The sequence below is a fragment of the Perognathus longimembris genome, chromosome 9 (assembly GCF_023159225.1).
Source record: "Perognathus longimembris pacificus isolate PPM17 chromosome 9, ASM2315922v1, whole genome shotgun sequence".
Lineage (NCBI taxonomy): Eukaryota > Metazoa > Chordata > Mammalia > Rodentia > Heteromyidae > Perognathus > Perognathus longimembris.
This window is the reverse complement of record NC_063169.1, coordinates 58,813,593-58,839,704: the sequence shown is the minus strand read 5'-3', so window position 1 is coordinate 58,839,704 and position 26,112 is coordinate 58,813,593. Positions and strand designations below refer to the sequence as shown.

Below are 26,112 nucleotides of genomic sequence, written 5' to 3'. Positions count from 1 at the left end.
GGCGGTCGCTAGTTGAGGCAGGGGCAGCAGAAGCAGCAGAGGGTCCTGCAGGGGTTCTTCCTCTTGTACTGCACGGCCTTGCGCACCTGCACCTTGGCCTCGCCGGTGTAGTCGAGGGTCTTCTGCACGTTGAGCTCGATGACGTCCAGCGTGTCGGCCTGCTTCTCCACCAGCACGGCCATCTGCAGGAAGAGCTCGTGCACGTCGCGGATGCGGCTCTCCAGGCGCAGCAGCTCGCGGTGGCGGTTCTCGATCTCGTTGAGCGCGGCCCGGGCGCCCTTCACGTCGGCCAGCAGGTTCTCGGAGAACACGTCCCACTTGCCCTGCTCGAACATGTCCTCGATCTGCTCTCCCGACACGTCCTTGCCCATGATCTCCAGCTGCCGCTGGATGCGGAGCTTGCAGTTGTCGCGCTGCTTCATCTCGGCCTGGTTGTACTCGTGCATGGCGCGCTGGAAGGTGCGCGCGAGCGCGCCGTGCTGCGCGCGCCAGATGCGCGCCAGCGCCGAGTGCGCGCCGTGCCGGGCCTCGGCCTCCTCGCCGCGCTCCTGCAGGGCGCGCAGCTTGCGGTGGATGCCCTCGCCCCGCGCCTTGATGGCCTTGGCGATGGAGTTGGTGTCGCGCTTGATGCTGCTCAGGCGCCGCATGGACGTGAGGAAGCGCGCGTTCTGCTTCCCCAGGCGCTTCACGTCGGCCGCCAGCAGTTGGTTTTCCACCTGGAGGTCCTGGATGTCTCGGTACAGGGACTCCAGCAGGTGGTCCGTCTCGAACATGAGGAACTCGCCCGGCGGGTCCGAGTCATCATCTCCGTCTGCCAACTGTTGTTGATCGTAGCTTTGGGACAACTCCACAAGCTCTGCAAGCCGGTCCTTCATGGCGCCTGCAAGCAGAGACAGACGTTACAACCCTCCCCAGCCAGGCCACGTTCGCCAGGCGTAAAGAAGTGTTCTGCCTGCTACTTTCAACGTCCCACGTGTATCTGTAGCTTCTATTATTGATGATGTTCTTGTATCACCTTCCTGTGGTTGTACCTACACTATCTCTGTCATCTTATCTGAGTATATTGGAAACCGTCTATACTGGTATTAGAACTAGGAAATTGAAAGGGAATACCAAAATTGAGAGACACGGGGTAAAAAACAAAGACAAACAACTACAAAAGCAATACTTGCAAAACTGTTTGGTTTAAGTGAACTGAACACCTCATGGGGAGAAAGGGAAAGGGGAAGGGGGAGGGGGGAATGAGGGAGGAGGTAACAAACAGTACAAGAAATGTATCCAATGCCTAATGTATGAAAGTGTAACCTCTCTGTACATCAGTTTGATAATAAAAATTTGAAAGAAAAAAAAAAAGTGTTCTGGCCCCGGGCCTAGCACCGAAGCTCACGCTGGTAACCCTAGCTACTCAGGAGGCTGAGATCTGAGGATCACGCTTGGAAGCCAGCCTGGGCTGGAAAGTCTATGAGATTCTTGTCTCCAATGAGCCACTAACAAGCTGGAAGTGGAGCTGTGGTAGAGAGCGCTAGCCTTCAGTGAAAAAGCTAAGAGCAGGAGGCCCTGAGTTCAAGCCCCAGTAAGTTGCACACAATACTGAGACAGGGAGAGGACGCAGGTGTGCTCACAAATCAATAAGATGAACGAAGGCCTGAGTGTGGCTGTGTTGTGTAACCCACTTGTGTGCAGTTCACTGTCAAAAGTGTCCACAACATTTTTAGGTTGTTTTCGATTCATCATATCAAACAGAGAGGGGGAAGGGGGGAAGCTGTGTGACTATGTAAATCAAGGTTGATTCCTTTTCTCTTGAAAATGTGGGATGGAGCCAGTACCAGTAGGAGGAGAAGGGTGAACGGTTATAGTGAATGAGGACGAGGTCTAAGTAGTTTATCTGCCATATATGAATAGAATCATGGAACCTGGGGAAATTGTTTTAGGAGGGGTAGGTGAAGGGAGAGTGACAGAAGGGGTGACTTTGATCTGGATATTGTAGGCGTGCATGGAAAGATCATGAAACTCCTTCCTTGAACAAATAAACAGCTTTCTGAAACAAGGTAGCCACTCAAGCAGAATTTCCATTTTTAAAAGTATGGATGGGGGCTGGGGATATAGCCTAGTGGCAAGAGTGCCTGTTCGATTCCCCAGCACAACATATACAGAAAACGGCCAGAAGCAGCGCTGTGGCTCAAGTGGCGGAGTGCTAGCCTTGAGCGGGAAGAAGCCAGGGACAGTGCTCAGGCCCTGAGTCCAAGGCCCAGGACTGGCCAAAAAAAAAAAAAGTGTGGATGGGACCATTTACCCCCTGAGCCAGGCAAAATGATGTTCTCTGTATGCATACCTTCACAGTGAAATGAAAAACTTTCAACCTGGAAGCATGTATGCATGCCAAAAGGAGGAATATTTGCCCCTTGTACCTGAGCCCCCTTGGCTAGGAAGATTCTACTGTGATTTGTGGAGGAGAGGGGAGGGTAGTAGCACACTCTACCAGTGATCTTGATCTTCAATTAAAAGCTACTTTCAAGTTGATGTCATTAATTTTCTATGGCACTACGAATGGAATGCTGACAAGCTGGATTGGGTGATGAATGGGACTGAAATATTTACCATGGCCTCTCCTCTCCCACAGTCATTATTTACACGAACTCAGCAGACATTTTATTTTGCGACGAGGATTTTTAATAGAGCAAGTGCTCCTGCTTAAAATGCCATTTCTGCTAGCTGGTGACTAAAATCAATAGCAGATGCTCTCTGGGATGGGGAAAGTGACCCTCTGAGAAGCATGGCAAAGGAGCGCAATGAAGCCCCAGCAGGCCCCACTAAGCTATGCTCTTCTCAGACATGGACATCTTCAGAATCAAATATTCCCTTGGAACAAAATTTAAAGAGAAGTGGTTCCGCGGCTCAAGTGCTAGAGTGTCAGCCTTGGGTGAAAAAGCTAAAGACAGCTCCCAGCACCAGTATCAGCATACACATACACACAAACATCTATTCATTCAAAAACATTAAAGAGAAATTTGAGGGCGGAAATTATAATATGTGGTAGATACTTGATTAAGATACTTATAGAGTTTAAATTTTTAATTTGAATATGGTAAATAGCTATATTGATGGGTGTGGCTGTTCTACACATTAATATACTACTCCATCCAGAAAAAAAGAAGTATTTAAAAATGTGTTCTACGCTGGGCACTGGTGGCTCACACCTGTAATGCTAGCTACTCAGGAGGCTGAGATATGAGGATCATAGTTCAAAGCCAGCGTGGACAGAAAAGTCCACGAGACTCTTCTCTCCAATTAACAACCAGAAAACCAGAAGTGGTGCTGTGGCTGAAGTGGTAGAGCACTGGTCTTGAGCTGAAGAGCTCAGGCACAGCACCCAGGCCCAGAGTTCAAGCCCCACCATTGACCAAAAAAAGAAAAAAAAGAAAAGTGTTCTATATCTCCCCGCCTCACCCCTACTTCCCCACTGCAAAGGGGCTTTCTACAAGGCTCAAGACAACTAAGGTAAGGAAAAGGAGAGAAGAGAGTGGCTTTGGAACTTTGGAACTTTTGAAACAAATGAACCTGTCAAGAAGATATAAGAAATTTGAGGGCTGGGGATATGGCCTAGTGGCAAGAGTGCTTGACTCATATACACGAGGCCCTGGGTTCAATTCCCCAGCACCACATATACAGAAAATGGCCAGAAGTGGCACTGTGGCTCAAGTGGCAGAGTGCTAGCCTTGAGCAAAAAAGAAGCCAGGGACAGTGCTCAGGCCCTGAGTCCAAGGCCCAGGACTGGCCAAAAAAAAAAAGAAATTTGAGCTGGGGATATTGAAGAGTGGCGGAACACCTACCACTAAGATACTACCATGGCTGGGGATATGGCCTAGTGGCAAGAGTGCTTGTCTCGTATACATGAGGCCCTGGGTTCAATTCCCCAGCACCACATATATAGAAAATGGCCAGAAGTGGCGCTGTGGCCCAAAAAGAAGCCAGGGACAGTGCCCAGGCCCTGAGTCCAAGCCCCAGGACTGGCCAAGAAAGAAAGAAAGAAAAAAAAAGATACTACCATGGATAGGTAAGTGCAGAGTTCAAACCCCAGTACTGCCAGAAGAAAAAAAAACAAATGGAAGAACAGAGGAAAAGAACAAGAAGCACTCTAAATTATACCACAAGATCAATATTCCAAAGCTCAGGAATGTGAAAGAAGACCAAACAGCTATGTGAAAGGTGGTTTAGGTAGAGAAAGAACAAATTGGGTTTGGTTAGAAGGTTTTGTTTGGTTTTATTGTTTGGTACCAATCTTGGGGCTTGAACTCAAGGCCTGAGCTTTTGTGCTCAAGGCTAGCACTCTATCACTTAATCCACAGCTCCATTTCTGGCTTTTTGGAGGTTAACTGGAGTCAAGAGCCTCACAGACGTTTCTTGCACAGGCTGGCTTTGAACAGTGATAACCAGATCTCAGCTTCCTGACTAGCTAGGATTACAGGTGTGAGCCACCAGCACCTAGCTGGCTTAGAGACTTTTGTAGGCAGGGAGGCTATGTGTCCTTGTGGGAAGGAGTCTGCACTCTGAATAGAGTCAAGGAGAATACAGGGCAGATAAGCCTGGTTAAGAGGAGGAGGAGGAGGCGAAGGGGAATGTTTTTAGACAGAACATTAGACTAACAAGTTTTCTTCCTTCACCTACTTTCCAGCACACTGACCTCTATTCCAAAGGCAGTAGAATGGAAGATCCTTCTAGAAAGTACAAAGAATGAAAGTGAGAGGTGTTTGTTTTTTTTTTAAAGCAAGATAAGAGAATTTAGGTGTCCAGTCCTTATTGTTTGATTTTGAATAATAGGAATTCCAGGGAAAGAATATTATGTAAGCTTACATAAAGGGACAAATAAGAACATGGTTATATCTTCTTTGCAAGGGTACCTAAGGAGAGTTTGCGTGGTCGAGCCCAGCCGCCGTTGCTGCTTTTTTAGCTCCAGGTTCGCAATGTTTCCCTTGGCCAAAAACGCTCTAAGCCGTCTCCAAGTTCGAAGCATTCAGCAAACAATGGCAAGGCAGAGCCACCAGAAAAGAGCACCTGATTTCCATGACAAATATGGTAATGCTATATTAGCTGGTGGAGCCACTTTCTGTCTTGCTGCATGGACTTATACAGCAACACAGTTTGGAATCGAATGGAACCTGTCCCCAGTTGGCAGAGTCACCCCAAAGGAGTGGAGAGATCACTAATCATGCCAGCTGGTGTCATAGTGGATTATTTCAAAACCAACTCATAATTGATGCTGAACAAAAGACCTATGTACTTAATTAAAATGTGACATATTGAAGGAATAAAGTATATTTGAAACCGTCAAGAAAAAAAGAACATGGTTATAGATCAACCAATTGATCAATAGATAGATAGATGATAGATAATAAACACATAAATGAACAGATGATAGGTTGATGATAGATACATAAGTGATAGAATGACAGATGATAGTAGGTAGGTAGATAGATGTAGATAACAGATATATCAATGACAGATGGGAGGTTGATAATTGATAGATATATAAATGATAGATGATAGGTAGATAAATGACAGACACATGGTGCATGCATAAATACGTAATGACAGATAAGTAACAGGTATATAGGTACATAAATGAAAGATAGTTGAGAGGGGAAAAAGGAGAGATCAATTACAAACAAAATATTAGTATATGAGCAAGTAGCCATCAAAAATTAATATAGCAACTGGGTGTCTGTGCCTCGAGTCTGTAATCCTAGCTGCTTGGGAGTCTGACAGGGCAAGGACCACAGCGAGAGGCCAGCTGGGCAGAAGTTCCTAGCAAAGATTGGGAGGAAAAGTATGAAAATCCATGGCAGATGGTCTTCATGGACACCACACCTCCACTCCCTTCAAGCCTGGTTTATGTGTCCACTTGCTCTGTGGCATTTGCCAGAATTCAGGGCTTCATGGTCTCATTTAACTTTTTCCCTCATGTCTGATACTCTACCACCTGAACCATGCCTCCAGTTTGGCTTTTTGCTGGTTCATTGAAGATAAGAGTCTCATGGGCTTTCCTGCCCAGATTGGCTTTGAACTACAACCCTCCTGCTCTCTCTGAATAGCTGAGAATCAGAGGTATGAGCCTATAATTCTGTAGCTCCCAGCTGCACTAAAGGTTTTAATTCCATTGTTTGGTATCCATGTGGTTAAGATGGCCGGTGGTGAGCTTATGTTCAAGATGACTTAAATGGGACATAGCAGAGAATTTTACACCTTCACCTATATCTGCTTTAAGAGCTGCTTCCTAGCAGCTTGATCTTCCTTCCCCTGCAGTCAGCCAACTGGGTGGCATTCTTCATAATTAAGGAAGACATTCAGAGGCTAAATAAGCACACGATAGCATTAGTATGTTTGATTTGTGATGTCACAATAAACAAATAATAGAAACAATCCGGTTACCTTAAAAAAGGAGAAATACACTAGGCACTGGTGGCTCATACCTAGCTATTCAGGAGGCTGAGATCTTAGGATCACAGTTGGAATGAAAGTCCATGAGACTCTTAACCTCCAATTAAACACACACACACACACACACACACACACACACACACACACACACACACACAAGCTGGAGGTGAAGCTCTGGCTCAAATGGTAGAGTGCTAGCCTTGAGGAAAAGAAGCTCAAAGACAGCACTCAGGCCCAGAGTTAAATCCCCAAGATCAGCACAAAATAAAAGGGAGACTGGATGGGAGGGAATTGTATCGTTGGGGATAGGGTGGATGACTCTGAAGATGAATCTGGTGTGTCATTCATTCATGGAATTTGGTCAAGCTGATCTCATGGTAGTAGAGAATACAGCAACGGCTACTGAGGCAGTAGGAAGTTTCACATAAAGGAATAGGGTTTAATATTAGTACAAAGCAGGGTACTATAAGCACCAATAACATACTTCAAAACAAGAGTATACTTCAAGTGTCTAGCCATAAAAAAACAAGAGGCAAAGCAATTGATGGATTTGCTAACGTGTTTGATTTAATTATGCTACATTGTATGTGTGGATTCAAACATCATTTTCTAGTCCACAGTGTGTACAAATAGGACCTGTCAAACAAAAATAGTATCCATAATAAGTTGTAGTTAAAAAGTTAATTCCCCAAAGTTAAAAAAAAAATCAGAAGTCATCATTCTTGCCCTCAGTTAAGGTGACAGTTTATGGAGAGAAATAAGCCAGAAAAATAATGACACAGAGCAAGAATGGAAAGGAGCCAGCACAGCTGTGAAGCTGGTGGGCAAGGGCCACCACTGGCACCCTTGGTTTTGCCCTCTCTCATGCACATGTGCTGGTATGCTGTGTGGACACGGAGCCCTGGGCGCATGCGCAAAGGCCCACCTGGCCAGCACTGAGACTGTGGTTCTCTGATTCTCGAAACCACCTTTTTCAAATGTATGATCAAAGTTGAGAAGTTTCCGAGCATTCTTCTCTACATATTAAAATGTTACAAACTAGCTTCCAGGAAAAGACTGAATGAGACACACAAACTTCCTTCTCTCTGTTATTTTACTCTTTACATAAAGGGGTTACTTTTTTGTTTCCTCCTTACCAAAATTCATGCGAGTGGACACATACATAAACACACACACACACACACACACACACACACACACACACGCCTGGCAAAATTTAAATTTGACAGATAGACCAATTTCTTTTTGTTGTTGTTAAAGAGAGAAAGCCAACCTTCTAAATGGGATCCTGGTGTCACTCCTATTTCATGAGACAGGGCTGGTCTCCAGACACCCGGAGAACCTCCTCTTTCCCAGGGGCTGACCATGTATAACACAGTCCCCCACCCAGTGTCTATGCGAGGCTTGGAATCTGGGGTGACACCTAGGCTGTACGCGATTCTCTGCAGAGAGCCCAGCGTCTGGGAAATCCTCCATACGTATCTGTTGACTAAATATACTCCACACAATCGTGATTTGCACCGGCTTTATGAGGAGGTGTCTCGCACCATGAGTGCAAGAGGGCAGCCTGGCGGGGAGCACAGCAGCACAAAATTCATCCACAGAGAGAGATGGGAGCACTTCCAGAACGTGGGAATGATATGGAACTCAGTCAGGACGAGGGGCTGGGAAAGCTTTCTAGAGAAGATGGGTCTAAAGAGAGAGCCAGGTGGGAAAAGGAGAAGCCAGGCAGATACCACCAAGGTATTTTTTTGTTTGTTTGTTTTGTTGTTTTTTTTTGGCCAGTCCTGGGCCTTGGACTCAGGGCCTGAGCACTGTCCCTGGCTTCTTCCCGCTCAAGGCTAGCACTCTGCCACTTGAGCCACAGCGCCGCTTCTGGCCATTTTCTGTATATGTGGTGCTGGGGAAATCGAACCTAGGGCCTTGTGTATCCGAGGCAGGCACTCTTGCCACTAGGCTATATCCCCAGCCCCTCCACCAGGGTATTGACAAGACACATGGGAGGTGCAGAAATGATGGGAAATGAAACACGCCCAAGTGCCCCAGCCATTTACTAGATGATTCTTTAAGTGAGTAGTATTTCCTGCAATGATCTGACTCAAAAATCAATAAACTTAAAAGCACTTCCCCTTTCGAGAAAAATTATTGCCCATTTCAGTGAATTAGACAATCTGTTTTCCCACATCTGCGCATGTCTAACCTTCTTTCCCAAGTTTTCTCTCTCTCTCTCATCCTATTAGATGGTGGTTAAAGTACCTCAAAGCTTCATCTGGCATGAGATTTCCTGGAACCTTCTTCATCTCCCAGAAAGCTGCTGATTCCTATAAGCTCACCCATTCCCCTGCTTTAAGGCATTGGACATTTCGCATCTAGCTATCTAAGATAGAAAAAGGCCAGGGGCCTCTATCTATCTATCTATCTATCTATGTATTTATTTATCTATCTATTGATCGATCTATCTATCTATAATCTACCCACCTACTTACCTACCTACCTATCTATATATCTGGGTAGCAATCTGGGTCAGAGCCCACCAAAGAGTCACCTTGGCCCTCCATTGGTCACCTCAGAAATGTCTATGAGAAGCTGGGGTGACTCACTGCCAAGCTTGCTGGGATGGAGGTTCAGGCTCCCTATGCTATGCCAGATTCCAGGCTTCTTGATCATATGAAAAAAATCCCAACATGCTTGATGGTCATTATGGTGACCATTAGGATGATGATGTAAGGGTTTAGACCACAGTTCTCTAAAGGAGCATCTGGGGGAAAATGTGCTTTATGGGTCTCCATCCTAAATTCTCTTCCAGTGAATCTAGAAGGTGGCCCATGCTTTTAGTTTTAGCAGAAGAATTTGCAGAATTGAAAACACTCCTTAAAAAGTGGATGTGGTAATATGGTCCCATAGTGATTGTGATCTTGCTCTGTAATCAACAGATCTAGTTTCAATAAAGTTTGGGCAGATTTTTTTGAAAAAAGAAAAAAAGTGCATGTGGTAGCACATGTCTGTAATCTCGGCTACTTGAGAGGCAGAGACCAGAAAATCATTGCCCAGGGCCAGCCCAGCCCAAAGCACAAAGCAAAAGAGGGAAACCTACCAAGCTGAAAGACTGTGGCATGATAGAGTGCTTGCCTGGTAAGCACAAGGCCCTGAGTTGAATCCCCAGCATTGCAAGAAAGAAAACACAGATCCCTCCTCATCTCCTTGCCGGGCCCCACAAGAATCTAATAGAAGGAACATTCCAGCGGCATTATCTGCTTACAAGCAACTCTGATGAAAGAAAAGAACAAGCAAATCACCATGGATGTAGTTCTGAAAAGAACAGCAAAATCTCAGAAAGTAGCTCAGGAATACATGACTATAATCCCAACCACTTGAGGAGGAGATCAAGAGGATCAAGAGGCTTGAGACTAAGCTGGGCAAGAAATGAGTGAGAACCTATCTCAACAAACAAGCAAAGCATGGTAGCACACATTTGTCACCCCAGCTACTGGGAACTGTAGGTAGGAGGTTCAAGGTCTGAGGAAGACCTTGTAAAAAAGCGATACCCAGGGAATGGAGGCATGGCTCAGTCTGTAGCGTGCTAACTGATGAACAAAAGTGTCAAAGAGACCTAGTTCAAGTCCTAGTTTTATATAAAGAGGAGGAAGGATGGAAGACCCTACCTGAAGAACTAAGGCAAAAAGACTGGAGACATGGCTCAGGCAGAACAGTGCTTGCTTAGCAAGCTCATGGTCTTGAGTTCAATCCTCAGTAGCAAATAATGGTAATAATAATAATTCTAGCACAGCCTGCATGCAATGTTTATAAAGCAGCAGGAAGTGTCCCAGGCCTTCAACTCACTGTGACTCACTCCAAGCAGCTCACAGTCCTGAAAGCACCACCCACAATGAGTGTCCTAAACGGAGGCGTAGCTTTATTGCTGATGCTACACTTTCACTGTCCCTTCTCTACGTGTGATATACAAACACCTGCTCTCAGGCCACACTGTGTGGGCTCCATGCCTAGGAGCTACAGGCTGTGGCTAGACCATTGGAATTTGGGCAAGTACCCTATATTCTCACGACAAGATTGTCCAACATGTCTCAGAACTCATGCCATCCATCCATCTGTTAAGCAACACATGGCTGCCACAAAACCATTTCCCTTTCGGCGCTGTGCAGCCTGCAGAGGCTGCGGAGACTAGTCCAAGAGGTGCTTCCATTCTTCATGTGGACAGTATGGGTGAGGGGCAGCCACGGGCAGCAGAGTTTGACTAATGCTGTTGTACAACACTCGCACTCATTACCATGCTTTGTCTTCTTGCTGTTGGTTCAATAATTGAAAGTCCTTCAGAGCATCAAGCAAAATGATGCTTTCTGGGCTCTAGTATACAGGGCAGAGGCCTGAGACAAGGTCATTGCAGAGGTGAAAGCTCTTTTTGGTTCAGTGGGTGATGTGCTACCCACATCCTCTTCTTGCCCAAGGACCTCACAGTCCTGGTTGTTTGGGGGTAGCAGGACAATTCTGAAGACTCATCCCAACTTCAAAGCTCCCCACCACAAGGCTGTGTTGTGTGGTGCTCAAGTTCAATTTTTTCCCTCTGAGAAATCCTGTACAACTCAAGAAAACCTCCACCATGGAATTTGCAGGGTCCGGGTGTCTGACTCCTGGAAACTTGACCTAAGACATTGAATTTGCCCTTTTAGTCAAGTTCTGCCATTGTCTTGGGTGATTTTGGTTGCTCACCGAATCTCTCTGTGTTTCCCTCCTCATTTACAAAATGCCAGGATGATAAGAATAGTAATAAGCAGAGTTACTATTTATTATTATTATTATTATTATTTTTTTTTTTTTTTGCCAGTCCTGGGCCTTGGACTCTGGGCCTGAGCACTGTCCCTGGCTTCTTTTTGCTCAAGGCTAGCACTCTGCTACTTGAGCAACAGCGCCACTTCTGGTCGTTTTCTATATATGTGATGCTGGAGAATCGAACCCAGGGCTTTATGTATACGAGGCAAGCACTCTTGCCACTAGGCCATATCCCCAGCCCCAGAGTTACTATTTTATCCCCACAGGCTGATACAGACAAACTATAGAAGAGTCAATAATAAAGCACCACGTGATATGGTCACCTGGACATCATTTGGGTTTGGCTCACTGTGCAAGAATCAGGAAGAGGGGAGGAAATGGGAACTGTAATACTTTGACTTCAGATACACACTGTGTCCTGCATGGTCTCAAATCAGCTGATCTGTGTCACCCATCAACGCAAGGAGGCCCAGAACAGAAAAGTAGGACTAAAAGCAGAAGAGATTGGCACTGCTGCAATTCTGAAACTGAAACGGAAAGGAGAAGAGCCCTTTTCCCCAGTTTCCACACAAACGCAGCCAGGGAGTGATTTTTGCTACACTGAAAGGCTGATCTTCACATGGCTACCCAATCAGTTTGCACCAAGAAAGCTGCTTTACATCTGTGAACAGGAACCAAGAGCAACTGTTAGGTTTATATACTGGAAGGACTTTTCTAGAAGATGTGGTATCTGCATTATCTTAGGATCAACTGGGGTGAGGGGAGGGAGGGAGATCCCCTACAACTTCAGTTAACACCCACCTACAATTTCAGTTAACACCCAAAGTTTCCAACTTGTTAAGTCTTACAAACAACTTGAATTCCATACACAAGAATGTCCCAGGGCATCTAGGCTCAGCAATAGTGATCCACAAATGGTTGGTCGCATTATCAGTCAGAGACTAGGTAGAACTAGTAGAAACCTGATTGGGTGGGAGGAGGGCTTAACCTAACAGAGTTTTCAGATCTAGTGGTTACCAGTTCCTGAGAAATTCAGCAAAACTGATGAAAGAGGAAAAAGCCAAAGCCACGTGAAACAGAAACACAAACCCTTCCCTTGCTTGTTATCTGACCACTGGCACAAAGGAATTAAAATAAAAAGATAAGCACCCCAGATGTCTATGTTGCTTCATACGAGGGGGGACTGGGTGCATCTTGATTTCCTGGTAAATGTGAAAAAAATGCTGAAACATTTAGTTTCTATGTAGAGAAGATATTTCAGCTATCTATTCACTTTTGCACCCTTAGCCCTTTTTTATTTAGGTGATTTTCAGACAGGGTCTCAGTGTTGCCTAGGGCTGGCTTTGAGCCACAGTTCTTCCATTGGTGCCTCCTACATAGCTGAGAGAACAGTTTTATGCCAAAATGGCCAACATGATTAAAAATTATCTTTAAGGAGCTGTACAACTTATGAATTCATCAGTTTATGACTACAAGGCATCCATCTTTCTCAGTGTTACCCCTTCCCTTGTTCTCAATCTTGCCCTGTCCCACGCCTGCTCTCAAGTTACCTGGTTCCATTTTCACATTTGTTCATGGGAGTATTACATCCATATTCACCTACCATGCCTCTCTCCCTTCTTCTGCCCTCCCTTTCCTTCCCCTCCCCCGTCATGACAACACATATTTAAGCTTCCTTATATTCATTTTGTTAAACTGCGAGTTTGCTTTCAGAGGAATTACACCACACCATTCTCTCCTGTGAATACCCTACTTTTGTCCATGTTTCCGTGTATGTGCATGTGGCCCCGAATATGTTTCCATATATGTCTATAACTTAGATCGAAAATGTCAAGTTTCAGATCCCTGAGTTTCAAACTTTAAGCAGGATTGCTGTTTCAGTTTGGACTCAGCATGTATAACTCTGGGAGACAAAGACTTCAGAGCTGCTTGCTGAATAGAGATCAGGGTATGGAGCCAATCTGGTTTAGGTTGAGTCATCAAACAATAAAAAGAGTGTGAGTTTAGGACCAGGTTGGTCAGATTACCTTCATCTGGACTAAGGAAATCTACCTAGTGGCCCCCACCAAAGTAGTATCTGAACCCAAGAGAGAAGACCAGGCTATGACACTGCCCGGTTCTCTTCAAATTGTAAGATTCTGGAAATCAGAAGCAGGAGGTGCAAATAAGGTGCCTGCTTCGGAGGCCAAGCAAGCAGATCACAAGCCCCGGATGTAAAATATGGTGTTTTGTGTTCCTGTGTGCCTTTGTGAGTGACTTTCCACCATTTGATGCCCCTGTAGGTGAACGCACACCCCTGCCTCCCACCTTCCTGCATCCCTGTGGAAGAGTTCAGTGATGAAATACACGTGGAGAAAACGAGACGGAATCTCCCTAACTACGTTGCACTTCCCAGGAGACATTTCTGGCTGTGTGTCAGTGGCTCAAGTCTGTAATTCTGGTTACTTGAGAGGCTGAGGTTGGGAGCATCCTGAGTTGAGGTCAGCCCGGCCAGAACATTTCACAAAACCCTTCCTCAACTCAAAGCAGGGTGCAGTGTGCATCGGTCACCACAAGGCAAGTTGGAGGATATGATTGGGGAGATGGTGGTTCTAAGCCAGTCTAGGCAGATAAGTCCATGAGCTCCATCCCCACAGAGAGCAGCTAGATGAGATGGCATATGCCCAACATTTCAGCAATGATGGGAACCCTAAAGTAGGTGGGCTGCAGCTCAGGTGTGTGCCTAGCACAGTAGTGAGGCCCTATTCTAAAAAAAACATAGTGACAAACAGGGCTGGAGGGATGGCTCAGTGAAATCATGCCAGCCTTGCAGGGGAGAGGCCCTGAGTTCAGTACCAGTACTGTAAAGAGAGAGATGGGGACAGAGACAGAGAGAGGAAGAGAAGAGAAGAGAAAGGCAGAGAGAGAAAAAAAGACAGGGAGGAAGAAAGAGAGAGAGAGAGGGAGAGAGGGAGAGAGGGAGTGATTGCTTCCTAATAATTTTGTGTTTCTCCCTGGATCAATCACATAGTGGAGGAGGCAGTACAGTAAAGAGTGCCATGCAGTGAAAGAGGGACACAGAGCACAGATCCTGTAATGAGATTGCTCCTGATTAGGAGAGAATTGTTGTGATTACCAAGTAGGAAGTCCAAAACTTTGTTCATTCATTCATTCATTCATTCATTCATTCATTCATCGAGACAGCCTAATTGGGAAGAGTGCTTCAGAATCCAAGTCTGAGGCCAGTACTTGGGATCCATCCCTGGCCCTGTCAATTATTAACATCATACTGCTTTCTGTCAAAGTAGTTGATGAAAGAATTTATGCCACAGGAATGCAGTGAGGAGCAAGACTTCGCCCATATAACAGTATCTGGCATACCAAAGCAACCAAGACCTTTTAATTATATTATTAGTCAGTCAAAAAATTTTAATGGGGCTGGAAATATGGCCTAGTGGCAAGAGTGCCTGCTTCATATACATGAAGCCCTGGGTTCGATTCCCCAGCACCACATACATAGAAAACGGCCAGAAGTGGCGCTGTGGCTCAAGTGGCAGAGTGCTAGCCTTGAGCAAAAAGAAGCCAGGGACAGTGCTTAGGCCCTGAGTTCAAGGCCCAGGGCTGGCAAAAAAAAAAAAAAAAAATTAATGATGGCCAAGGATGGTAATGCACACCTTGCCCTCAGGAGGTTGAGGCAGGAGGATCATGAGTTCAAGGCTAGCCTGAGCTACATAGTAAAATCATGTCTCAAACAAATGAACAATATATAAATCAATGAGTGCTGGTTATGTGCCAAGAACTGGGTTGCTCATCATTCTACCTCTCCCCTTGGGGGATGTTCCTGTGTCTGTCTTCCACTTCAAATGCAACTCCACTTAACTCCTGCCTCTTCCTCATTGCCCATTTTCGAAATCTACACCTGGGTCCTACCTTGCCCTCCTGTCAGTCATATCTTTTCCTTCTTCCTGTCACTGATTAAAGCATTTGGGGGGCAAGGGGCATGGTACCAAGACTTGAACTCAGGGCCTGAATATTGTCCCTGAGCTTTGTCACTTAAGGCTGGTGCTCTACCACTCGAGTCACAGCTCCACTGTGAGCTTTTTGCTAATTAATTGGAGATAAGAGTCTTAGAGACTTGCCTGCCTGGGCTGGCTTGGAACTATAATCCTCAGATTTTGGCCTGCTGAGTAGCTAGTATAGCCAGCGTGAGTCATCAGCACCCCGCTTGAGTGCAACCTTTTTTATTCTAAGTTTTTATAACCGTGTATCTGATTATATTCACTTGCTCAGCTCTCTCTCTCCTCTCTCTCTCTCTCTCTCTCTCTCTCTCTCTCTCTCTCTCTCTCTCTCTCTCTCTCTCTCTCTCTCTCTCTCTCTCTCTCCCTCTGGAGAAAGTTGTGGCTCCCATAACTGTGATCAGCCTGCGTTTCTCTCCTGGGCTGGCGTTTCCTGACCAGAGGATGCCATTCCCCGCTGTACAACTCTTCCTTCTGCTAGGTCATCTGCCCCTCCATCTGCCTGACAACTCCTCCTCCTGTGAGGACGTTCATGGTTTAGTCAACAAGAGTGAGGCCTAGCCTTGATGCTGTGTTCTCAGGAAACACAATGCTGGATCTTCGCTTTCTCATTAAAAAAAAAAAAAAAAAGAATTTGGGAGCTGGGTGCCAGTGGCTTATGCCTGTAATCCGAGCTGAGATCTGAGAATCACGGTTCAAAACCAGGCTGGGCCAAAAAGAACATGAGACTCTTATCTTCAATGAACTACTCAGAAAAAGCCAGAAGTGGCACTGTTGCTCAAGTGGTAGAGCACTAGCCTTCAGCATCAAGAGGCTCAAGGACAGTACCCAGGTCCTGAGTTCAAGCCCTAGAACCAGAAAAAACAAACAAACAGGAGTTTGGAGTGAGTTTGTTATGGGAGAAAGGAATTACAGAACTTAAGGTAAAGTTGTTTTAAGATTAGCTCTAGCTCCTTAGCTTGATAGTATAGAGAAGCGAGGGAGTTTAATACATAGCAATCCCTTTTTTCCTTGGGGATATGTAAGTATGGTCCAGTGGATTCTTGAGCCTAGGTAATACCAAAGATTACTTAGAGTGCTATCTCCTATCCATACACAATGAAGGCAAAGTTTCATATATAAGTCAGGTACAGAAAGAGCTTAATAATAACAGCTAATAATAAAATAGAACAGTGATAAGAATGGTGTAGTAAAAGTGACGTGAGTGTGGTTTCTCTCTTCAAGTATCTTTTTGTTTCCAGATTTCATGATCTGATATTTTATACCTCTGTTGGCCTCAGGGGACTAAAGCCATCAAAACCAAACTGATGATAAGGAGGGACTACTGCATTAAACCAGGGAGAGAAAATAGCTTCAACAGAAGTGTCACAAAGTTAAAAACAACTCATTAGTCACTTTTTAAGAAGGCACATAACTAAAAGTGTCTGCAATTGCCCAAGGGTGATAGTCTGGGTTTATTTTTACATCGAGGCTAAATAATATAAAGTATGGTTAATTCCAGCACTTAAAATATTATGCCTCACATCACATATATGAGTATAAATATTCCATACTATATACAGTCATATATATATATATATGATAACATTTTGAAGCATCGTCTCATTTATAGTCCAGACAGACTTCAAATTCGTGGTCCTCTTATCTCTGTCTTTTGAATGCTGGAATTGCTGGTATGTGCCACCATACATGTCGGCTAATGACTTTTCAATGAAAAACAAACGCACAGTCCTTTTGTCTTTGCCAACAAGGACAAACTATGCAATAAACTGAAAACTTCCCTTGCTGGGGCGCCGGGTACTCCACACATTCCAAATCCCAGGGCTTAGCGACGTCAGTCGGAAAGGGAGGGAGGAGTCTCGGCTCTGGGCGTGGATTTGCCCGAGCGGCCCTCTCGTTCTGATGGGCCGACAGTGTGTCTTTGCTGGCCTTTCCCGGGACCTAGGGGCGCTGGTGGGCACAATCCTCTGATTCCTGGCTGTCTAGGCAGCCCTCAGTGCAGAGGCTGGCACGAAGAAGGGGCCTGGCCATTGTAGTGTGGAGCTGAACTCGGCTCAGTGCTCCCGACTCTGCTCAGTGCTCCCGTCGCTGCTGTGTGGTGACACTAGGGCCAAATCCCTTCCTAAGAGCCACGCTGTCTGCTTAAACCTCATCCTCCAACTGCCATCTGCCTTCAGCGAAAACGATCACGCGGCGTCAGCACCATTTAATAAAGACGAGAGACCATCTTACACGTTTAGCTTCAGAGAAGGACTTCCACGCGCCAGGCAAAACACCTTTCTACTGCGCGCATGGTGAGATCAACAGCAAGAATGGAGAATCAACTTTCTCTACGGCAAAGCTGATTTTGGAGATGACCTCAGATCAGCCTAGTGAGCCTGGCTTGGTATGCTGTTCACCTGAATAGTCACTTGAATAGTGACTTCCCACATCCACCACCCCGCCCCCCAGCCCCGCCCGGCCGGGTTCGGGCACGCTGGCCGGCTCTCCACAGGTAGCATCTCACTTAAACCCGGCGGCGAGAAACAAACCTCACGTCTCAAAAGTTCATCCAGCAAGTCTGCCCGCGAAGACTGCAGCCCCGTGACTCGTTTGTGGAGGCTCGTGTGGAAATAACAACTCCTCCCTTTGCTCCGAGGGGGCGGCGGCTGCAGGCTGGGCTTGAGAACCCCAGGAAGTACCGAGGCGCAGAAATCCCCTGCCCTGCCCGGCCGTGCGCGTGGGCCACGGTTCCGGCCGCCGTCCCCATTCCTGTCCACTACGCTAAAACAACGACAACGACACCACGGCGGGGGGGGGGGGGGGCGGATCCAAGGCGATATCACTGTCTCCCCATTTCCGGGCCCCTGAGTTACTGTCAAGTTCAAGTCCATTCTCACGGTTCTCATAAAATGCACTCAGAAGCGATGAGACCAACAAATGGCAATGTGTCCCCATTCGTTAAAAAAAGAAACCCTACCAACTTTTGACTTAAAACAAAAGTGGTGTTCAGCAGATACAGTATGGAGTTAGTCTGTCATTAGGGATCTCTGGTAGGGCTCTGAACAAGCCCTCAACTCTCAAGCCCTCTGTGATCTCAATTCCATGGGCCTCTATAACCTCCTTTAAATGGATCTCTATACTCTGAAGGGAATGGGAAAGACATCCTGCTCGATGTGACGGGCCCAGTCAGTACTTGTCGTGTGGCCAAGGTCCTAGAGGCGGCCACCTCCAGGATCCCACCCAACGAGCAGCGACCCCGGGGGCGCGACCGTCCCCACCGCCCGCCCGGCCCGCAAGGGGGCACCAAGACGCACCGGGACCGGCCGCAGGAGCCTGGGGGCTTCTCAGCCCCTCTTGGGGTTCTCCGCGCAGGACGCTTCCGACGCTGGTGGCCCCGATGTGCCCGGAAACCTGGGGCGCACCAGGGCACAGTTGCGTTCCCCGCGCTTCGGCAACGGCCGCAGTCCAGCTACTCCACGGCCGCTCGGGGGAGCGCCCCACAGCCGGGCGCCGCCCACCCCGCCCCAGCGGGGGACCAGGCTCCGCCCAGGGACGACCGCGCTGGGGTGTGGCCCAGGGCGCTCAGGTTCAGGTTCCCTCCCAGAGAGGGCTCGCTGCGCCCCCCGACTGACTGCCCGGAACCCCGCGCCATCCAGCCTCCCCCCGCTCAGCTCGTGCGCCCAGGTGCTGCGGGCTGGGGAGGGGGCGCCGGCCACCGCCCCTCCCAGGGCGTGGGGCGCTGAGCCACGGGCGCTGGGCTTTCCCTGGGGAAACCCGCTGCACTGGTGACATTTCCCTTCCCGCAAGTGGCCAGGCCCAGAGGCTTCGGAGCGTGGGTGTGGCGGCCGGGGTGAGCCGGGGCCTCGGCATGGCTTTCCTCGAACCCAGCCCCACGGCCGCCATCTCCAGTGGCCTCAGCACCAGCCCAGTCATCCACTCCTGGGGACCACCTCTCCAGGAGTCCTGCGTGACCTCGCCCTCCAGGCCCTTTCCTCAGAGGGGATGGACACAGGAAACGTGTACATTAGCTGACAGGCTGGCTCAACTTGAAAAACCAGGGCTAAGGCTTAAGGGCAAGGACATGCTTTTAAAGGAAAAGGGAATACCAGCCATGATCCTCGTGGGGACAGAAAGCAGCAAGCTCAGCACCGGAGTGGCTGAAGGATCCCCACAGCCAAGCCTGCGAAACAACACAGAAGCATAGCGAGGAACTAGCACGGCGAACAACACCCTTTGCCTAATCAATCCGCAGTAATAAAACAAAACTGCAAAGTATTATTGGATTACAATCCCAAGCTAAAAAACATACCCTGGAGTCCACATTGAAATGAATAAATGATTGACTCAATTCCAAATAATTGACTTACTCCTGGACAAGGAAGAATCAGACACTTTTGGCTCACACCTGTAATCCTAGCTGTTCAAGAGGCTGAGATCTCAGGAGTTCAAAGCCAGCCCAGAAAGTCCATGGGACTCTTATCTCCAATTAGCCACCAGAAAACCAGAAGTAGCACTGTGGCTCAAGTGGTAGAGTGCTAGCCTTGAGCTAGAGAGCTCAAGGACAGTGCCTAGACCCAGAGTTCAAGCCCCGTGGCTGACAAAAAAATAAATAAAATATCTAGCTAGGGTGAGCAAATATAATTATTATATTTAATGTACACTATATTCAATGTACATGAACTGTGTTACTTGAGGGTAGGGATGGAAGGGGGAAATGAAGAAAGAAAGAAGAGGTTGATATTGACCAAGAAACACTGTGTAAACCTGACTTGTGTAATTGTAACCTCTTTATACAGCTACATCATCATCATCATCATCATCATCATCATCATCATCATCATTATAAGCAATGTACATAACTAATATTCTTCACTGCTCTCAAAGTCACTAAAAACAAAGAAGTCCTTAAAACTGCTGCAGTCTAGGAGAGTCTAAGGGAAACTGAGAATTAAATGCATGAGGATCTTACATTTGATCCAAAGACAGAAATATGACATTAGGTAAAAACTACGGGACTCCAAGTGAAGTCTGAACTTTTGTTACTAATAAATCATCAAGGTTGGTTTAAGAGGCTTAGCTACTCAGAAAGAAGATCAAGAAAATCTTAGTTCCAGGCTACACTAGGCAAAAAGTCAGACTGCATCTCAATGAAGAAACCTGGAGTTGGTGCTGCCTACCTACTAACCCAATTATGAAGGAGGCAAGGGTAGGAAGATTCTCGTCTTAGATTGGTTGACCAGAGGCAAAAACTTGAAAATCTACCTGAAAAATAACTAGAAAACAAAAGGGCTAAGGATGTGGCTCAAGTGGTAGAACATCAGTCTGGAAAGCAGATGTTTGTGAGAATTCTCTGTACTATCATTGCAATTCTTCCTTATTAATCTAAAACTGTTCTAAAAATAGGCTTATTTTTGCCCTGCTGGGGGTTGAACCCAGTGTCCTGAATACCAGGTAATACCAGCTCTACTACTGAGCTCTACCCAAAGCCCTAATTATTTGAAAAGATAAGACAAGAGGGATGGGGAAAGGATGCTGTATAGTTTGAAATAAGTGTATTGCAAAGGCCTATTAGCTAGGTAAGCCATTGGCTATTTGACTAAGATCATTTCAAGCACAGAAATAGATGCAAAGATGTTCAGGCTTAACTGAGTGTTTGGCTTCTCAGAGAAACATCAGGGGCATAATAGAAAGAGTTGGGGGCAGAAGAATGAGGGGTGATGTTGGGGATAGGAACAGAGCAGGGTCTTTCAGGGTCACAGTAATCCTTAAATTTTACTTCTACTGAGATGAGGCATCAAAGAATATTTGGCAGGGGAGCAAAAGACCTAACTTCACACTCGCTGTTGTGTTGAAGATAGATGTAAGGTACAAAGATGGAAACTGGTCAGCAAGTTAGGAAGTTGTTTCACCTTGGCTGAGCCACAGAGTGCCCAGATATTTGCTTCAACATGGCTGTGGATGTGACCGTGAGATTGACATTTGACGTGTTGGCTCAGTAAAGCAAATGGGCCTCCCCAATGTAAGTGGCCTCATCCAACCCACTTGGACTAAAACCAATAAGTAGACAAATAGCATGTCTCTGCCTGTCCGTGTGATGGGACCCTGTCTCAGACTGGGACTTACAGTACTGGGTCTCCTGCTGAGCAGGCCTTCACACTCAGAAATGACACTGTCAGCCTCTGGGTCTCCAGCTTGCTGATTACCACTCTTGGGATTTCTCAACCCCTGTAAGGGTACCAGTCAATTCCTTACAATATGCCATCGAAATATTCCTTTACAAAACATTGTACTCCAAGCATATATACACATATTTATGATGCTTGTCTGTGTCTCTTATTATTAATTCAGATTTCTGGAGGATTCTGGCTCAGATGAAGCCATGAGAAGCAGTCAGGTTCTGAGCATGCTCACAAGAGGCAGGCAGGACTCATGGATGATGGGATATGTCATGAAGAGAGAAAAAGGAACCAAAGATGAATCAGGGCTGGGAACTGGTGGCCCCTGGCTTTAATCCTGGCTATGCAGGAGGCAGAGATATGAAGACTGTGTCTCAAAGCCAGTTGGGGCAGGAAAGCCCTTGAGACTCTTATCTCCAATTAACTACCAGAAAAATGGGAGTGGAGCTGTGGCTCAAAGTAGTAGGAGCACTAGACTTGAGCTAAAAAGCTCAAGGATAGCACCTAGGCCCTGAGTTCAAGCCCCATGACCTCCTCCCCCCGCCCCCCAAAAAAGATGAATCCAGCTTTTAGCAGAAGCGAGTAGAACAGCCTCCTACACTGAGGTGGGAGGACTACTTGTGAGGCTTGTCAGGAGCACTGCTGGGAAGCAAGCGTTCCATCCACACTTCCAGATAATATTGTCTAGATGTCCACAGGCGGTTGGTCAGATGAGTCCGGGATGATGACGTTAATTGTAGATTATCAGTCCACACAGCGATGGTGTGCAGACAAAGTTGAGGTGTCTGAAGTCTGAAACTCACGAGGTCAGTCCAAGGCTCAGAGATGAGGAAGATGAATCAGTGAAGGAGAAGAGTGTGGGTGAGATGGAAGCGCTGCCCAGGGGAGTGATGTTTCAGAAGCCAAAGGAAGACATGTTTCGAGGCAGGATGGTTCATACTATCAAGGGCTGCTCAAGTGAGGGGGGCGGGGGAGGAGAACTGAAAACAGAGTGATGGGTCAGCCACATTAAGGTCAGTGATGGGACTTGGTGGGAAGGGTTTGACGGCGGGGTGACTGAAGCTTGCTTGGGGTGGGCTCGGGGCGAACAAAGAAGAATTGAGAGGAAAAAATAAAGCAATAATGAGAAGAACCATACGTAGTCAATAGAAGGGATTGCAAAAACAAAACAAGATCTACACATTGTAACTTGAGCGTGAACCAGAGTGAAGGGGAAAATAATAGAGGAGCCAAAGGAGAGATAAAGGCGAGATGGTGATTCCCCCTAACCCCTGCTTTCCAAGTAGCAAGGCCGGGAGGAGTGAGCCCCAGTCCATGGCCTAGCCTGGATTGCCTGTAATAGTCATCCACATTGAAGCCATGTGTCTAAATTCCCTTCCTTTTTAAGCCTGAGTAATATTCCACTGCACAGGTGCCCAGATACCCCTTTGAGTTCCTGCAATCGCTTCTTTTGAGTGTATACCCAGATATGGAATTGCAGGACTGTGTGGCATTTTGATCATTAACTTTTGTGGAACCATCACACCTTTTTCCACTGCCGCTACATGTGTGGCCAGGCTAAAGGTTCGGCTTCCTCTACATTTACAGTAACACCTGTTATTTCCATCAGCCTGTGTTTGGCGGGGATTTTTGTTTTTTTGGTTTTGTTTTAGCTGCACCGGGTTTTGTACACAGGGCCTTGCACTTGCAAAGTAGATGCTCTCTCTTGAACAAGGTCCCATCCCCCCTTTATGCTTTTCCTTGTAGCTAGGGTCACCTTTGACCACCATTCTTCTACCTATGCCTCCTGTAGTGGCTGGAATTACACTGCTTTACCTAGCTTGTTGGATGAGATAGGATCTTGCTATACTTCTGGCCTGATCTGAGTCAGTTGTTCCAAGTCTGGTGACCCTCCTACATGGATGACACTGTGGGCTTGTGCTACCACACCCATCTGCATTAGCCTTTGATGTCCCTAGATTGATGACCTTCAGGATACATTGTGTTATGTTAAAGAAAAGAACAAGAGGAGGAAGAAGAAGGAGAAGGAGGAGCAAGGAGGAGAAGGAGAAGGAGAAGAAGATGAGGAGGAGAAGGAGGAAGAGGAGGAGGAGAGCTGTGGAGGAGGAGGAGGAAAACCAGTTATTAATTCTGTCAAAAACAGAAGTGAGGTTAAATGAACCAGTTTATGCTCACCAATTTCAGCTAACGTATCTTTGCTAGATCTGCAGTAAAGTTTGCCATAGTCATGTGTGGTACTTGAATTTAATTAAGATTATAAAAAATTGTAAATTCAGCTCTCCAGTTTCATCAGTATCATTTCAAATGCTCAGGTGCCACCTTCCTGAGCGGCTAGTGTAATGGATGGTGCAGAATGGAACATTCCTTTGATTCCATTTCTTTTATTTAGTTCTTTAGCTACCACATTGGCCACAAGTTGTATTTGGATAAGCTCTTCCCAAACTGGCCAGGTTGAAATTCAAGTTGGGGATCTTTCTTTTGGGAGGGAGGAAAGATGCTATGTTAATATCTGTGGCTCCTTGCATATCTACTTCTGCTCTGCATGTAGGGACAGCACCTAGGCCCTGAGTTCAAGCCCCAGGACCAACGTTCTTGCTCACAACTGGTTCTCTACCATCTGAACCACACCCTCAGCCTGGATTCTGGATGATTATTTTGGAGATTGAATGTCAGAGACATTGCTACCTGCACTGGCTTCCAACTCCAATCCTCCAGATCTGAGCCTCTGAAGTGGCTAGGATGACAGGTGTGAGCCTACAGCACCAGGCTCGGTATCCTTAGCTAGTAGCAAGATTATACTCTATAAATCCCATCTCTGAATTTTCTTTTTTTGCCAGCCCTGGGGCTGGACCTCTGGGCCTGGGAACTGTCCCTGAGCCTCTTTGTGCTTAAGGCTAACACTCTACCACTTGAGCCACAGCACCACATGCAGCTTTTTCTGAGTAATTTATTGAAGATAAGAGTCTTATGGATTTCTCTGCCTAGGCTGCTTTGAACTGCGATCCTCAGATCTCAGCCTCCGGAGCATCTAGGATTGGCAGTGTGAACCACCAGCACTCAAGCCAGCTCTGAAATTTTTATAATGACACATTTCTTACAAGAATATTCCCTAATACCAGCCGATCCTTATTTCAAGCCACTGAGCTTTATGAAGCAATCATATTGTATGTCATAAATTCTCCACCAGTATACTCAGACTAGAAAAGTATTTCAGATTCACAGATAAATATTTTTATATACACTGTGTCTACACAAAATGCAACTTAGAGAAATACATGCCTGATAGTTGTTAAACAGGACATTAAGGCAGTAAATATTTAAATATCCATTAAGCTTTAAAGTGCGTATAGATAGGTAACAAAATCTGCAAATTCTTCAGTACCACCAAAGAAAGCCATCATTCCTTAATATGTACAGCCTTTATTGGAGAACACACATCTAAACCCTGAAGCTTGGGATCAAAATGTTCACGTCTTACCAAATGCCACAACATGAAACATATACTTCATGTTAATACTATCATTAGAGGCACTCACTCTCCCATTACAATGCACATGCACTGTTAACATGTCTATCTAACATCTCATTTAATTCTCACCTCAATTTGGGATGAGAAATGATAACCATGTATGACAGGAATAAACTGAACCTTAAGGTTCCTGCCTACCACCCAACTCCCAGCAAAACAAAAGACTGGATATAAAGGCCATGTTCTTAACTGCTAATAAAGAATACAAAAACGACATAAAAAACCACAGAAGAATAAGTAAATAAATAAATATGGACTTCCCAAAGTGAGTGCTTTGTCTCAACTTGCTATCTATACTTAAAGAGTAATATAAAACCCGAAGCAAAGAATGTACTAGATAATTCTTATAGAAAATCAAATTTCTTGTTAATATACTCATTTATTTTTCCATGCACAGGAGCATTAGAAAAATGAAAGGAAGAAATTGGATTATATCGGTATTCAATAAATTTCATCCCTTTTTATAACTTCTAGAATATTTTTCTTGTGTTTTTATTTTAACACAAATTTCAACAAAGTGTACTTCCCTCTGAAACGGTTGCATACTTTATAAGAGACCTAAAATTTAATAAAAACAAATAGAACAAAATCTTTCTGTGAAGAAAAATAGATTCAAGAAAGAAATTGATCTGGAGGTTGTGTAGGTAATTTGCTTGTTTTTGATGGGAACCAATTTTTTCTGCAACCATGATTTTGCATAACAGGTTGCAAAGATATTTGGCGATGAGACAGTTACCCAATACTCACTTCTGGAAATGGGTTTTGCACCATTGCACTTTACTGCGGAACTAACAAAAATGAAACCGAAGCGGGGGCTAAGTGAAGGTAATGGGGTGACTATCAAAGTATTATACGCTTCTATGAAAATGTCATAACGAAACCGTTACTTTGTACAGTTAACATATGCTAAATAGAAGTGAAACAGACAAGCATAAATATAATGTAACCAAGAAGCCATATCTGCCTCAGAAACTAGTTCAGTCTTCGTCTTCTAAATGTTAGCTTTGAATCTGAACGGTTTTCATCCAGCATCACTTTCACAAGTAGGCTAAATATCTCTATATCCATGTCTTGATGGTGTAGATGAATTTGTGCCACCTATTTAGAAAGGATTCATTTCTACACCAAAAAAGGCTTACTTTGGGGTTGAGACCTGGTTTTCCTCTCTTCCTCCTCTTCCTCCTCTACTCCGTTCCCTTGCCCCGGCGCC

The 26,112-nt window shown here is 45.9% G+C and overlaps 2 protein-coding genes across 3 annotated transcripts; one reads left to right on the top strand and one right to left on the bottom strand.

The window, feature by feature from the left end:
* Window positions 1-26,112, bottom strand: Stx11 (syntaxin 11). Of its 2 annotated transcripts, none has more exons than XM_048354225.1 (2): window positions 26,042-26,112; window positions 1-880 (listed from the first exon to the last, which is right to left on the bottom strand). In XM_048354225.1, exon 2 carries the CDS (start codon window positions 873-875, stop codon window positions 9-11), a length of 867 nt encoding a protein of 288 aa, XP_048210182.1. In that variant the 5' UTR covers window positions 876-880; window positions 26,042-26,112; the 3' UTR covers window positions 1-8. The 2 variants fall into 2 exon arrangements, with proteins under 2 accessions (XP_048210182.1, XP_048210181.1); XM_048354224.1 differs by lacking the exon at window positions 26,042-26,112 and adding an exon at window positions 18,512-18,705.
* LOC125357365 (cytochrome c oxidase subunit 7B, mitochondrial-like) lies at window positions 4,887-5,324 on the top strand. The gene has a single exon (XM_048354226.1). It carries the CDS (start codon window positions 4,962-4,964, stop codon window positions 5,202-5,204), a length of 243 nt encoding a protein of 80 aa, XP_048210183.1. The 5' UTR covers window positions 4,887-4,961; the 3' UTR covers window positions 5,205-5,324.